Raw genomic sequence first — 14,381 nt, 5'->3', positions numbered from 1 at the left:
CACACGCACACACAAAGGAAAACAAGCACAAATCAAAACACACACGGAAACACATACCAAAAAACACACACATGCACAAAAAATACACACGCACACAAAAAAATACAAACACAAACACACACATGGACGCACACACACACACACACACACACACTAACACGCAAACAAACACAAACACAGAAACGCGCATGCACACATACACACATGCAGGAAACATACACACACACACACACACACACACACACACAGATAAAAACACAAACATGCACACACACGCAAAAACACACCGACACACACATGCACATCATGCACAAACAAACTCACGCAGACACGCACACGCACAAACATACTCACGTAGACACAGAAAAAAACACACATGCACACACAAAATAAAATCGGCTTGAAGTCAACACCAAAGTGTGCCTTAATGTGCTGAAGAGTGTGGTGATCCCCTGATGCAGTCAGGTAGCCGCTGGCAGACCATGGGTGTGGCAGCAGGACTCGTCGCTGGCCCGCAACTCTAAAAAGACCCAGTCTTGGCTTTAGAAGGAGTGCTACAACTTTGGCCCCCTCCTCCAAAATCTGAACCTGCTGAACTACTCTGTTTCGTCATTCGTCAGGAACACCACCAACATGACCTCCTACACCACTAAAACCAGCCTGATCGCCGAGTATTCGCCGAGTATTCACCGAGTATTCGCCGAGTATTCACCAAGTATTCGCCGACGCCTATGGAAAAGGCATATTTCCACTTCTGGACCCGTTTCGAGTTGGTGATTGAGGCTGAAGGTGGCTACATTAAATAGATGTCAGCACTACTACATAATCAAGTTACTTGAATTAATTTTTTTTAATAAAAGTTTTAAAATAAAGCTCTCGTGTTGTTTTCTTTAAGGCGACATTTTATCGTTCCATCCAGTAAGTTATTTGAAAATGAAGAGGTTTATTCGAAGTAGATGTTTCTGTTCAGATCATACTTTAATCATGATTCTTGACTTTTGCATTTTAAACTCAAATTAAAGCCATTATATCAAAAATGATTTTATAAAATCAACACTAGGTTCTTTACAGTGTAATTTAGACTACAACGTATTGCAGACTAAGCCACTGCGGGAGGCGTGTGAAGCTTCCTCCCAGTGCAACTAGAGCAGGTAATCAACCGATGTGGTAGGTGATATTAATGATTTCGCTGACAATAAATGTATTGAAAGTGTTGAACATTAATAGATCCTCATTTAATCCCGGGCAACGTCATTTATATCCGTTCAAAGCCATATAAATTCAATGCCACTATTTCATACAAGAGAAACAGTTCACTGATGGTTGACCACTGCTACGAATTCTAAATAGCGACATCTATCTAAGTAGAATAATTCAATATCGCTATGATTTTTAAAATGTTTCCTTTGCATTTTACAGTGAATGCAGAGCCAACAACAACAGCAGCAGCAACAACAACAACACCACCACCACCAATTGGAACAGCAACAAAACCATCGCCATGTAAGATACATCTGTAACATTTTTCAATGCTTGTTAATTTATTTGAATGCATTTTACTTTTCTGGTTCATAATCTGCATAATTTCAAAACAAATTGAGCAGTTAGACAAATGTCTATGCATATAAATTTAGATATGTTTGTAGGTCTTTTTGCTCATATGTTTGTATGTACAGGATTCGCACTTTTAGTAATTAACTGATTCTTCTTAATTTAGAAACATAGCTGATAGGCGTAAATTATCTAAATGTGAACTATATTTGTTGTGTTATTCATAAGACAAGCTGAATCGCTAGTCGGGTTAATTTGAATTCGTACACTTACACGTGCACCCACAATCAGACGTAAACACAAAAATGTCTCTTGTATTTTTAAATAACAAGTAACAGAAATGAATGATTAGAAACAATGTTTATTTTCCAGTGACAACACTTACAGCTTGGAGGGGTGGTGGTATGTGCAAATTCTGTTCGTGGTCACCGCTTCTCCACTTGTTGTCTGGCTATCTCTCTTTTATTGGGATGGATGACGTCAGAACATTCCTCCACGCATTGTCTGAAATGTGAGTCAGTTCCACTGACACCTATCCCCAGGAGTTTTATGTCCCCCATTTTGAACTTCTTTGACATCATTCCTGGCGCACTTGGATCCAGGATCGCTGCCTTTATGGACCTCCTGGATCCAGCCTCTATTGATGTCATCCTTGTAAACCCAGACAGCTGACCATCCTCTCCAGAACCACCTCTTCCACCTATAACTCTTGTCCTCTGTTACATATTTGCTTTAATTTAGTTTCACATATGGCATAATCTTGTTAGCACACCGAGGTTAAGTAATGCTGAGCCTGGTCAGTACTAAAATCGGTGATATTTGGAAATTCAAGATACCGTATGGACTCTTCGTTTATCTTCATGTTTCTAGTCGTCCTGTTTTTTCCTCGCCATTGGAATCATACAGTGCTGATCCAGGAGAGGTGTGCTTGAGAATACGCAACCTTTGCCTCACAATTACTCATGAAGCTACCTGCATCCATTCTCTCGAGACTGAACAGAGATGATGAGTTTCATGCAATGAAGTACAACACAGGTTGAAGAAGTAATAATTTAGATATTTCCCTCCGTAGAATTTTAAGAATACAAGAACCCAAGTTTGCCCAGCTTGTACCGGAAAAATATCCAGAAAATAAAGCGTTGTTTAGTAAATCGTTATATAAATAAAACTAAAACATCGGCTGGGTCATAAGCTTCATTTTGGTACCTTACTTGCCTGGGTGGGTTCCCTTTAGGCTGAGATAAACCGAATCACACACACACACACACACACAGTAAATCGAACTTACTAAGGGAGATAATAACTTCCGGTGAATACCGGAAAAATATCCAGTAAATAAAACGTTGTTTAGTAAATCGTTATTTTTTTTGCATTTTTTTCATTTTTTTTTTTTTTTTGCATTTCCATACACCAAACATGGATATAAATATCACTAAAACATTCGCTGGGTCATAAGCTTCATTTCGGTACCTTACTTGCCTGGGTGGGTTGCCTTTAGGCTGAGATAAACACAAACAGACAGACAAAATGAAAATTTATAAGATATATTAGATCTCAATTAATCAAGGAATCATCCGGTGCTTACATCACCGCGCCAAAACAATACGTAGTGATGACAAATCATACCAGGAGGAGTTGAACAACCTACGAATAACCCTCTACCGAAACGACTATCCAGAAACCATTACATCAGCTGCAGAAATATTAGAGCAAACACCAAAGAACAATACCATAGTGTGCCCACTATACATAAAAGGCCTATCCGCAAAAATTATGAAAAATATGCAGTCCATATGATATCAGAACAATATTCAAGAGTGATTCGCCTTTCAAAAAACACCTAGTGCGAGTCAAGCTCCTGACTGAAAGTCTCATGACAAAAAATATGTTTATATGTTTGAACATCTTCGTTGAAATGAGAACAGTGATCCGAAGAATCGAAATCATACGTATATGGAACTTATATAAATTTACAGCAATCAATAAATCGTAGGCAAAATCACACCCCTTCCTTATACCTCGTCCACTATCAGACAACTTGCAAAAGAATATGTTAAAAAATACAAACGCGATTTTATGATTATACATCATGATTATACGTCATAATAATACGTCATAATTATACGTCATGACTAGGGCTGTGACAACAGAATATTCTTTTCATTGTTTTGACTCTTAAGTATATATCCGTTAATATCTTATATGCTTTTATATAGACTGATGTGGTTCTCGGTTGATTGACTGTGTCTAACTATGTTGGATATATACTCGAGAGTCAAAAGAATAAAAAGAATATGCTGTTGTCACAGCTCTAGTCATGAGCTATGGTTTTGTTTTAAGAAATTGATTATGATTTTATCAGAAATGACTTTTTGTTTTTGTTTTTTATTATTTATTTTTTGTTTTTCGTTTTTTCTTTTTTTTTTTTCTTTTATAGTGTGTAAGAGGGCCGATGTTGATTTCCTGCTTGACTTCCCATCAAGTCTACCAATTAAGCAATTTAAAAATCTCACAAGTACCATCGTAGACATTGTTAAAAATTTTCACATCGGTGCCGAATCGATCCGAGTTGGCGTTTCGATGTATACCCATAATAGATACGAACATGTTCTGCATTTTTCAACTAGTGGTTCGAACAAGTCAAAGGCGGTGAAGGTTATCGAACATCTTAAAAGAATGAGGAGAGGAGGTACGACCCTCAACGCAATCAAATTCATCGGATCTCACGTATTCAAGTCGTCGAGAGACAACTTGGCGGCAGAAAAGCTTGTGGTCCTTTTCACTGACGGTATCACCGGTGATTTTGAGCAAATAAAAAGGCATGTTAGAATTCTTTTGAAAAACGGCGTCAAGATCTTTACGGTTGGAATCGGTGCTTTCTTGAATGAGATGCAGAAAAGGCAACCTCCTGATGAATTGAACCAATCGTACCCCTCTTTCGAAGTTCTTCGGACACAGGCCAGGTTTTTGGCGCGAAGGGTCCATTATTTGTGTAGAACCTCCATCATTGTTGACATGTAAGTAAAGTTTTAGTCAGCCAGAAATCAAATAAAAATTTCATGTTCAAATCCAGTTTGTTTCACAGGAAAAATCTCATCAAACATCTGACCTTGTGTCTCACCCCCCTAAATAGGATGTAAATAAAATAATGCATGTACAGTGTGTATTTTGCCATTCAAACATTTTATACTTAACGTTCTATTGTAGCCAACACCCTGTATCTTCAGTTGCAAAGTAGATAAAAAAGGGATAAGTCACTTGTTGTTGTTGTTGTTGTTGTTGTTGTTGTTGTTGTTGTTTGTATAATGACATTTCTTTCCTCATTTTCTCGTTACTGCTATGGCGTCCCTTATATAATCGAACGTCATCCATGCCTCTAACGTAATCTTGAACGTTATCTTAGCCTATAACTTCATCTCCTTTTTAAAGTCCTTATTTTTACCTACCGGTGACGTCATTTCGAATGTATTTGCATAAGTGCGTCCACGCTGTGCTGCTACACTGATAATTCTATGACATTTAACATGTTGAATTCTTGAAACGATACATATATAACAGCATATATATATATATTTATATATATTGATTTTTTTTTGTTTTTTCCTGCTAAAACTGATTCATAATTTATAATTATTAATCTTTATAATCAATATTAATATAGCTCTAGAAGAAATATACCTATTGAGCTTATTATATATCCGCAGTTATTATGAGCAAGATTATTTTTAAGTATTTACACATTAAAATAAACTTTGCTCTTTAGACTTCAGGTGTAATTCCTTCTATAAAATTATATATATATATATATATATATATATATATATATATATATATATATATATATATATATTATTTTTCTTTTATTAATATTATTGGAATTTTCCCCTTTTCTTTTCTTTCTACATATTTGTGAATTATTCCATGGATTTCGGCCTTTTGGGTTATTTTGAACCATCTTCCAATTACGTGATTTCCTTGGATTTTACTTGTGCAAATGGAAACTCAATTAACTTTCTTGGAGTTATATTTTTGGATTTTACCGTCATTGGATTATTTACCTTTCACCAGACTATCCATTCACGTGTAATCACCTTTTTCTTCACCATATTCACTCAGCTTCACTTTTTGTTATCAAGTAAGATATTTGACTTACTTGTAGTTTCATCAAATACTTTTGTATGCAAAATCCGATCCCGCATTTTGCTAATTCCTACCCTCTGATAAGAAGGAAAGTATTTTTTCGAAACTTCGCGGATTAAGGACTATCCAGTTATCAAGTGTTTCCTTTTCGGATTAAATATGTTTTAACTCTTTTTCAAAGTGTTTTTTAACATGTTTTATTAACTTTTTGCTCGTATATATATATTAAAAAGTTTGACTCATGTCCAGATACCCTACATCTAAAATTTCAATTGTTTATACCCAAAGCTCTTTCAACTTTGATCTCTTGGCAGCCAAATTTTCGCCCAAAAACTGATTTAAAATCTTACTGCATGTCTGAATACCCTTTATGTAAAATTTCAAATGTTTAAACCCAAAATAGGCTGAATAGTTTGCTATGCACCGCAAAGGTAAAATCTTTAGAACTTTGACCCCTTGGCAGACAAATTTTTGGAAAAATAAAACAATTCAAAAGCTTCCCTTTAGTGCATGTTCCATCCTGTGAAGAAGTCTGAACAGATAGAGATTTATTTACTTTTTTTACGTAGACTGTATGTGAAGCCCATTTACTGTAGACTTTTTTGATAATGCCCCGACGTTTTTGAGCCTATTTAATTCATCGTCAATTTAATTTAATTATCTAAATGAAAGATTCTTTCTTTTAAAAACTGCTTAAAGCTTTGGTTTTAATTACAAACTTTGCAATCAGTATTTATATTTTTTCCAAAAAAACTTTTGAAAAGGATTATTTTAATTTCTCAGATGTATCTGGTTTCTGGTGGTTGGCTGAGTTTGGTGATGAGTTTTAAAAAAAAGCCACAAAGTAAAAAAAAAAGAAAAACAAAAAAGAAAAATTGAGAAACCGAGAAGGGTCAAGAATTAAAAGAAAAGATAGCAAACAAAAGAACATAAGAAAGGAAGTAAACGTGTTAGGGAGGGTAGAGGATATCGATAACACGAGGACACAGCTGAATTTAGTTGTGGGTAAAAGAGATTAGAATTCTACTGAAGAAAAAAGGGACTACAGAGTCAGTCTTAGCTGAGATTTAAAAAGTCCGAGATGAGAAGTTGGCTCGGATGTAAATACATTAGCTGCAAGACGATAACGATACACAGACGCACTCATGTCCAGCAGTCGTTTTATTAAATGTGTGTAGACGTATGTTGTTTTTATTATGTATGCAACAATTAAAGATGCAAGATGGAGAGTTTAGATGAATGAGAGAGAGAGCGGGTGTATCTGGTTTCCGGTGGTATGCTGAGTTCCGGTGTTAAGTTTTATATAAAAAAAGTAAATAAATAAATAAGTACAATTAAGAAACATCGAATAGCATCAAGATGAATGGAAGTAAGAAGTGTCGATTGTGTATACAGATGAAAGGCGATCATGAAGAATTAGCTTTGAACGGACAAAGGGTCAAGCTGAAAAGAGCGGATGTAAACCGAGAAAAGAACGAAGCTGTTTCAGTTCCGGTCAGGAGAGTTAAAAAAAAAAAAAAAAAAAAAAAAAGAAGAAAAAAAAAAGAAGAAGAAGAAGAATAAAAAAAATAAATAAAATAAAAAAATAAGAAGAAGAAGAAGAAGAAGAAGAAGAAGAAGAAGACAAAGCGTGAGTTAGGGAGAGACCAGTAAAATGAGGACAAAGGTGAATTTAGCTGTAGTTAAAAGAGGAAACGAGGAGCGGCAGAATCAGTCTTAGCTGAGATTTAAAAAACCTGGAATAGAAAATAGGCTCAAACGTAGATATACAAGCAACAAAACCCTAAAGATACACAGACGCATTCGTGTCCAACAGTTGCTTGCATGCGTTTGAGGCAAGGCGGTCGGTTTGAAGTGCAGAAATAGCTCGAGGACAAATATTAATATCTAAACAATTGTATACAAAACACTTAATATTTTGTCAAGAAATTAATCTAAAACGGGTTGATATGCAGTTAAACAAAACGAAAAAGAAACGTTACTATTGTTTATTAAAAACTTATATTTCTTTTCTCTTTATTTTAAGTTAAATGGTGATCATTCACAGCACTAATACCGAAGCAATGAAACTGAAATCTCGATCCAACCTCGCAAACTACTCACCAATTAATCATATCTAATAAATTATGAACACCTAGCAGGACCGGTGTCTCGGCGCTGCCCTAGAAAACTGCTGAATTCAAGAATATCTTTCTCACATCTTGAACACAATCTTTTTAAAGTAATTTTTCTTTCTATAATTATAAATGTTCAAGTGTTGAATAAAATAAATTGAAACAATGTCTTTGTTTTTTATTGATATCCGGTACAGATGTGGACCACACGATATTTATGTACAACCCCGGAAAAAATATAAAACTGTAAATCTGAAAACTTTAAATCAAAAAAAGCATCTGAATTTCGAATGAATTTGATTAATCGGAAAGAAAAATTAGACCATTAAAACCGTGCATACCCAAGCGAATATATTGTATTTTCAGCCTCGAATTGGCATTCATTCAGATGCAAATATAATTTGGAACACTGATAAGATTCACACCTTAAAAGAAAGGAAGTTTTTACTTGGACGTGTTAACTCAAAGTATTTTCAGCTAATGAAAATCGTTCCAAACCTCCAAAAGTAATATATTTATGCAAAAAATAATAAACAAGTAGTCTCTACTATTATATAAAAGTCACTTTATGTGAGTGTAAGGGAGTTCTTTCCTCATAGATTCCGAAACGGCTGAGCCTAGCTTTTGCAAATGTCACACAAAAATAATTTATATGTCTGACAGTGTTCTTAGACATGTTTTCTACAGCAATCCATCCAATAAGTATCGAAAATTGAAAAAATCCGATCCTAAACAAAGTTTTTCTTTCCCACAGATAAAAAAGAATAATTTTTACAGGGGAATGTTTTACGTTACACCGGCCAAGGAAAATAATAAAATCTCAGAAAATCCTTTCCTATTTGAAAAAAAAAAAATTAATGTCAACTGGAGATATAGCTAAGTGGAATCCGGGTGTATCTCACCTTTTTATTTTATTTTTTTCTAATTAATGAGTTCAATTTACAATAAAAGAATTATCATTTAAAATGGCCGCAAATCATTTCTCCATTTGTATACTTTAAAGCTAAACATCAGCAGTGACTTTTCCAGGGCATTCATCGTCAAACCCAAATATCAGCTGACGTGATATTGTAAACAACCACAGACGAAATTTGATGAACGATATTATCGTTATTATTTATTTATTTATTTTGCGAATTAATTCACCAGGCAAATTATTCCTCGTAATATATAATAATCAATAGAGGATTGATTCTATAATAATACATACACAATCCGCATAAATTAAAATATCATGTTTAAGCGTATTGTACGACCGGACAACGCCGGACATCCAGCTAGTATATATATATATATATATATATATATATATATATATATATGAACAAATGATTAATAAAACATGTTAAAAGACATCTTGAAAAAGAGTTAAAAACATATTTAATTTTAAAAAAGGAAACACAAGATAAGTGGATAGTCCTTAATCCACGGAGTTTCGAAGAAATACTCTCCTTCTCATCAGAGGGCAGGAATTAGCAAAATGCAGGATCGGATTTGGCATATAAAAGTATTTAATGAAACTACAAGTAAGTCACAGATCTTACTTGGTTAAAAAAAAGGGTGAGGTAAGGGGAACAGGAGGCAAAAGAAAAATGATAAAAAGATTTCACATGAATGGACAGTCCGGTGAAGAGTAAAAATCCAAAAATGGTAAAATCCAAAACGGTCGAATTTAAAATTTCAATCCAATGGGTAAATTCCAAATGGTCCAAAATAATCCAAAAGGCAGAGTTTATATATATATATATATATATATATATATATATATATATATATATATATATATATATATATATATATATATATATATATATATATATATATATATATATATATATATATATATATATATATATATATATATATATATATATATATATATATATATATATATATATATATATATATATATATATATATATATATATATATATATATATATATATATATATATATATATATATATATATATATATATATATATATATATATATATATATATATATATATATATATATATATATATATATATATATATATATATATATATATATATATATATATATATATATATATATATATATATATATATATATATATATATATATATATGATTCATTTCCTTCTTTCGCTAAACATACTTTTTAAACTCAATTCATACTAAATGTTGGTTCATTTTGTTGTTCTTCCAAAATGGTTTCTTCCAAAACCAGGAATCACACCACAATTTAATGTTTTTATCGCTAGCCGCCATAGTGTATTCGCTCAATTTACATGAAATATGCGAGTTAGAAAAACTAGTAACTTACCTCTTAAGCTCTCCTCAAAGACCTACTTAGCAATGTTTTCTTTTGTTCATGCGGGGTGAGTTGGATGGGTAGAAACAATTATTTAACCACTCGATCCCGGTCATTCATAATGATTATTGCGATTTTTATTTGAATATTTTAACGTTTTTTTATTTACTTGTTTCTTTTGTTTCGTTTTTTTTTTCTGTCTTTTTTTTTTTTTTTTTTTGCCTTCTTCTGATGAAACAATCAGCAAAATATCCCGCATATGACGGCAATAAAACAAAGATTGTTGGATATTCATGATTGAAACTTGGTGGACAAGTCAGGCATGAAGTAAAGTATATTTTTACCAAATATGTTTAGATTGCAGAAAGGATTGTGACTATTATAATTGTATCATGGTGGCTTTTTGCAGGATGTTTTTTTTTTTTTTTTTACACAGTGATCACCACTTATCAAGGCCCGGAAGCCACTCAGGGATAAGGGTTATTGCAAGTACATTAAGTTAGTGAGGAGATTTTCTGAAGTGTTTACTTAAGGGGGCGGTTCATTAGGAATTTGTTAACATTGGACTTGAAGACATCCAAGTTGTAGTCCGGAGGGAAGCAGGCAGATGGAAAGGAATTTCACAGGCGTGCAGTTCTAAGAAAGAAGCCTTGTTCATGGAATCCGCGTTTTGATTTAGGCACAGATATAGAGTGGGGGAAATTTTTCACAGTGGATTCAGCTAAACGGGTGTTTTTCGTGAAAGATTGGCGAGGGGGGACCAGAGATTGGAGTTCAGACGAGCATCTGCCATGGAAATAACGATAAAACAAGGACAGGCTCGCAACGTCTCTTCTGTGGGAGAGAGGTTGCAGGGTAGAGAAAAGGGCATCCCCCACTAAGCCACGAAGTCTATTTTGTACTCTGTCAAGGCAGGATAGGCTGTTTTTAGCAGCTCCTTTCAGATCAGGAGTAAAGGTCAAACCCAGAAGCTTGTGATGTGGAGGGGTCCTGTATTAAAAATAAATTGTAAACTCTGTACCTTTGAATGACCTCAGAAATAACAAGGCTAAATAAACATGAATAAAATATTAACGATTATTTTCTTGACAGTCATAGCAAGGTTTCATATTTTGCATGTCATCTGTGTGTGTGTGTGTGTATGTGTATATGTATGTCTGAAAGTTACTTACATTAACCACAAAATAAAAAACAAAAAACACATGCTGTGAGCAGAGGGAATAGAAATGTGGAGGCAGAAGTAGAACAAGCTTTAACATTCAACTATGTCTGCCACATATGTGACAGACTGTGCAAATCAACTGCTGGCCTGAAAAGTCACCTTCGGGCCCATGGACGTGGTTTGTGTTTCACTGACGATTCTCACAGTAACTGCGGTGAGGGTGGTCATGCGCACTGAGATGGCAAAGCTTCTGTTAAAACGAAGCAATTGTTGTGTGTGTGTGTGTGTGTGTGTGTGTGTGTGTGTGTGTGTGTGTGTTGGGGGAGAGGCGTGTCCAACAATAAACCTGTTGATTTTTATGGAAATTCATCCATATGTTTTCCTAACCAATATATCAACAAACCGCAGAAAAGAACAGTGTGTTTTGTGTTTGTTATATAATATAATATATATCTATAAAAGTGAAAGTGTCTGTCTGTGTGTGTGTGTCTGTTTGTGTACATTTCCCTACACAATAACTCTGTCAATTTTCAATTTACAGATTCGAAATTTGATACACAGTGTATTGAGATTTGGAAAAATCTTTGTAATCGGTTTCGGCCAGAAATTTGGCTGTTAAGAGGTCAAAGTTTAATGATTTGACCTTTGAGAACTCTACCAAACTCCTCTGCCAATTTTAGGTTTTAACGCTTAAAATTTTAGATATAGGTCCTTCGACATGGATCTAACTTAATAACTTGATTTGAGCCCAAAACAAATCACTCGGACAATTTCTAGTCCAAACATTTGAAATTTGACATAAAGAATATTCAGAGATAGGGCAAGCTTTTTAATCGGTTTGGGTTGAAAAATTGAGTTACCAATATATAAATGTATGTATGTATGTATGTTTGCATGTCTGCCTAAAACTTTCGACAGAGGCGACGGATTTTTACAAGATTAGTATCGTTTTGAAGTTTGACCTTCCAGACAACAAATATCGAAAAATTGACTAAAAACATTAATATCTTCACCTTCAACTGGATACTTTTCTACATGGGTGGGGGGTCGCTTTTTCTGCTGTTATTTTTGAAAGTCATCCCCTCCTTTCGATTGTCTAGCCTTAATTAAAACCTACGTCACTTCCGGTTTAGTGGTGGTCGTAACAGCAAAGACGTCAGGTTCCCCCCTCCCCCGTTCTTTTCCTCCTTTGCGGCACGGGTTTGAGCTCGGCTTCCTGCTACCACTTTTTTTATTTTTGCTCAACACACACATCCAAACGCCCGGGCAACGCCGGGCACCCATGCTAGTAATATATATAGTCTAACAGTGCGTATTGTATTTGTTATATAATATAATATATATAGTATAACGTATATCACTGGTGGTGAATTTAATGGAAGTCTATTCATAAATATCGATCGATCGATTGATCGATGCCTCCGTTCAGTCTCGAAAGACAAAGGACACACCCTGTAAGGGCAGTTGCACGTGTAATTGTGAAGCAAGGGTGGCACAATCTCTAACCACACCTCTCCTGAATCGACACTGTTTGGGTCTAGTGGCAAGGAGAAGACCAGGACGACTGGAAACAATGCCGAGATAAGCGGAGATCTGGAAGTCCCAAATGGTCACCCAATTTAGTTCTGACCAGGCTCAACGTTGCTTAACTTCGATGATCCAGCGGGAACCGGTGTGTCAACATGTCAACGTGATTATGCCGTATTTTGTTCATAAATATAGGTAGTAAATATAATCTGGATCCTGAAAGGGTTCTAGTTTATATACATATATTATTAAAAGATATGACATATGAAAGAAATGTGTATAGAATGGTCCAGGGGAGATAACTCATTTTAAATTATATCGCATAATTTTTACAGTTCTGAATTTTGAAGATGAGGTATGAATGAATTTTTCTCACTTTGAGGGTTATCTGCACAACGTTTGGGTCGGTCTAACCTTCGACCTTTTTCAGGTGTAGAAGTCATGTTTTAGCAGGAAAAAAAAAGAAAGGGATTAGCTCTGCACTCCAAGGTTTCGAATTTTTGGATTTAGTTGGAAGTAAGTCTACACAAATTATAAAGAAAGCCTAGTGGGTATTATGGCACTTCTGCATGACAGTGACATGAGGCGAAAGTGTGTATTTTAGTTTTCAGAACCGCTGACAGATGTCACTTGTCAGCCAAAGAACAGGAGTCGATAGCTCTTCCTTTTCTAAAAGTGCGTGCAAACAAAAATTATATTTTGCTACATTTTTATACAATCTTTCTGTACTAAAAAAAAAATTATTATTAAACCTCTATAAATGTGTCAGGTTTTTAAAATTCTATTTTTCTACATTGACAAACAAAAATTATATTTTGATATATGGTTACACAATCTTATTGTGTAAAAACAACAACAAATTATTCTTAAGCCTCTATAAATGTTTCATGTTTTAAAATTTTGATGTATGTTTATAAAATCTTAGTGTGGAAAAAAAAAACAATTATTCTTAAACCTCCAAAAACGTTTCATGGTTTTAGAATTCTATTTTGCTACATTGACAAACTTAAATTATATTTTGATACATTAAATCATTCATTAAAAAGAAATTATGTTAATACATTAAAATTATATTTTGATACATTAAATCATTCATTAAAAACAAATTATATTAATACATTAAAATTATATTTTGATACATTAAATCATTCATTAAAAAGAAATTATATTAATACATTAAAATTATATTTTGATACATTAAATCATTCATTAAAAAGAAATTATATTAATACATTAAAATTATATTTTGATACATTAAATCATTCATTAAAAAGAAATTATATTAATACATTAAAATTATATTTTGATACATTAAATCATTCATTAAAAAGAAATTATATTAATACATTAAAATTATATTTTGATACATTAAATCATTCATTAAAAAGAAATTATATTAATACATTAAAATTATATTTTGATACATTAAATCATTCATTAAAAAGAAATTATATTAATACATCAAAATTATATTTTGATACATTTTTTATTCAATAGATGTTTTTTTACATATAATATTGTGTTATTTATTTCATTATATATTTCTGCGTTATCATTTGAGGTTCCTACAATGGCCGCTAGATGTCATTT

At 33.4% G+C, this 14,381-nt stretch overlaps 1 protein-coding gene across 1 annotated transcript in view; it reads left to right on the top strand.

Annotated features, from left to right (window-relative positions):
- The window catches only part of LOC145259832 (vitrin-like), a 23,600-nt gene extending 15,629 nt beyond the window's left edge, over nucleotides 1-7,971 (top strand). Inside the window, exons 4-6 of the mRNA XM_080117659.1 lie at nucleotides 1,420-1,503; nucleotides 3,989-4,568; nucleotides 7,718-7,971. Coding sequence (XP_079973785.1) covers nucleotides 1,420-1,503; nucleotides 3,989-4,568; nucleotides 7,718-7,721 — 668 coding nt within the window. The 3' untranslated portion in view covers nucleotides 7,722-7,971. The remainder of the gene's footprint in view (nucleotides 1-1,419; nucleotides 1,504-3,988; nucleotides 4,569-7,717) is intronic.
- Nucleotides 7,972-14,381: the final 6,410 nt, after the last annotated feature.

The sequence above is a fragment of the Euprymna scolopes genome, chromosome 35, assembly GCF_053919585.1.
Source record: "Euprymna scolopes isolate OS-2025 chromosome 35, ASM5391958v1, whole genome shotgun sequence".
NCBI classification, from domain to species: domain Eukaryota; kingdom Metazoa; phylum Mollusca; class Cephalopoda; order Sepiida; family Sepiolidae; genus Euprymna; species Euprymna scolopes.
The sequence above is the reverse complement of the archived record's forward strand: the minus strand, read 5'-3'. Positions and strand labels throughout refer to the sequence as shown.